The sequence below is a fragment of the Pteropus alecto genome, unplaced genomic scaffold, assembly GCF_000325575.1.
Source record: "Pteropus alecto unplaced genomic scaffold, ASM32557v1 C18352586, whole genome shotgun sequence".
Taxonomy (NCBI): domain Eukaryota; kingdom Metazoa; phylum Chordata; class Mammalia; order Chiroptera; family Pteropodidae; genus Pteropus; species Pteropus alecto.
Window position 1 is genome coordinate 1 of NW_006492166.1, and position 1,145 is coordinate 1,145.

Sequence of the window (1,145 nt, forward strand, 5' to 3'; positions counted from 1 at the left end):
CCGCGGAGGAGGCGCCCGTCCGGCCCCACGTCGCATCCGGAAAGCCACTGGTACGTGTGAGACCCTGTCCCCGCCCCTGTGGTCAGCTCCGCCCGCTCGGCCTCGCCTCTCGAGAGCCCTACGGGCTGTGGCTGTGGTTGGCCAAAGCCTTTTCGGTGTAAACCGAAAATAAAACCAGAAAGAATCCCCGAGGGCTCTTCCCAGATATGGGGTGGGTGGGGGTGGGGCTGTTGGCGGACCTCGGGGTGATGCTCAGACCGGAGAGTCGGGGCTATCCTGGGGAATAGGAGTCGTGACCTGGACCCGGGCCCCTCATCGCTCACCGGCCTCGCTCTGGTTGTAATAGCTGCGCAGGATGTTCAGGCTCCCTCGGGCAGTCCGTGCGGTGTTTTCGTAGATCCGCGTGTTCCTGTCCCGATACCCCGGCTCCTCGTGCTCCACCTGCTTCATCCACGGCGCCTGTGTCTCCACCCGCGGACTCGCGGCGTCGCTGTCGAACCGCTCGAACTGCGTGTTGTCCACGTAGCCGACGACCAGAAAGCGAGGCTCCCCACTGTCGGGCCGGGACATGGCCGTGTAGAAATACCTCAAGGAGTGGAAACCTGGAGGCGGAGAGGAGCTGAGACCCTGGCGACCCTTTTTCCTGCGCGGGTCTCGGGTCCGAGTTTGATGGGCCCGGAAGGGACGAGGGGGCGAGAGGAGGACGTTAGAGTCTGAAAGTCGGCGGTACTTGTGAGGGGGCGGAAATCAGGACCTAGCGGGGTCGAGGCGGCGCGGGAGGAGGGGTCGGAGGGAGGGGGAGGGGCTGGGCCAGTGGGGACGCGCCTGCCCCAGGGGTCCTACGCCGCTGCCCGCCTGTCCCTTCGCTCCGCCTGGCGGAGGGCGTTTCCCTCCGGACCCCGCACTCACCTGCCCAGGTCTCGGTCAGGGCTAGCAATAGCAGGAGGAGGGTTCGGGGCGCCACGAGCCCCATGCTCGGGGTCTGGGGACAATCTGAGTCTGGCGATTTTATAATCTGGATCTGCGTTGACGCTGACTGGCTTCTCTAGAAAGCGGACACGCAATGAGAGTGAGAACTGAGGCTGCGTCATGAGTATCCACGCGGAAAAGCCTCACACAGGTTTCGAAAGAGAGAAGTGAAACTC

At 64.2% G+C, this 1,145-nt stretch overlaps 1 protein-coding gene across 1 annotated transcript; it reads right to left on the minus strand.

Annotated features, from left to right (window-relative positions):
• Positions 1 to 5: 5 nt before the first annotated feature.
• LOC102897328 (HLA class I histocompatibility antigen, B-56 alpha chain) lies at positions 6 to 1,100 on the minus strand (the record flags this gene model as incomplete). The annotated part of the gene is made up of 3 exons (XM_006925265.3): positions 910 to 1,100; positions 324 to 602; positions 6 to 64 (listed from the first exon to the last, which is right to left on the minus strand). Coding segments are annotated over exons 1-3 (402 nt in total), but the record flags the coding sequence as incomplete, so codon positions are not given.
• Positions 1,101 to 1,145: the final 45 nt, after the last annotated feature.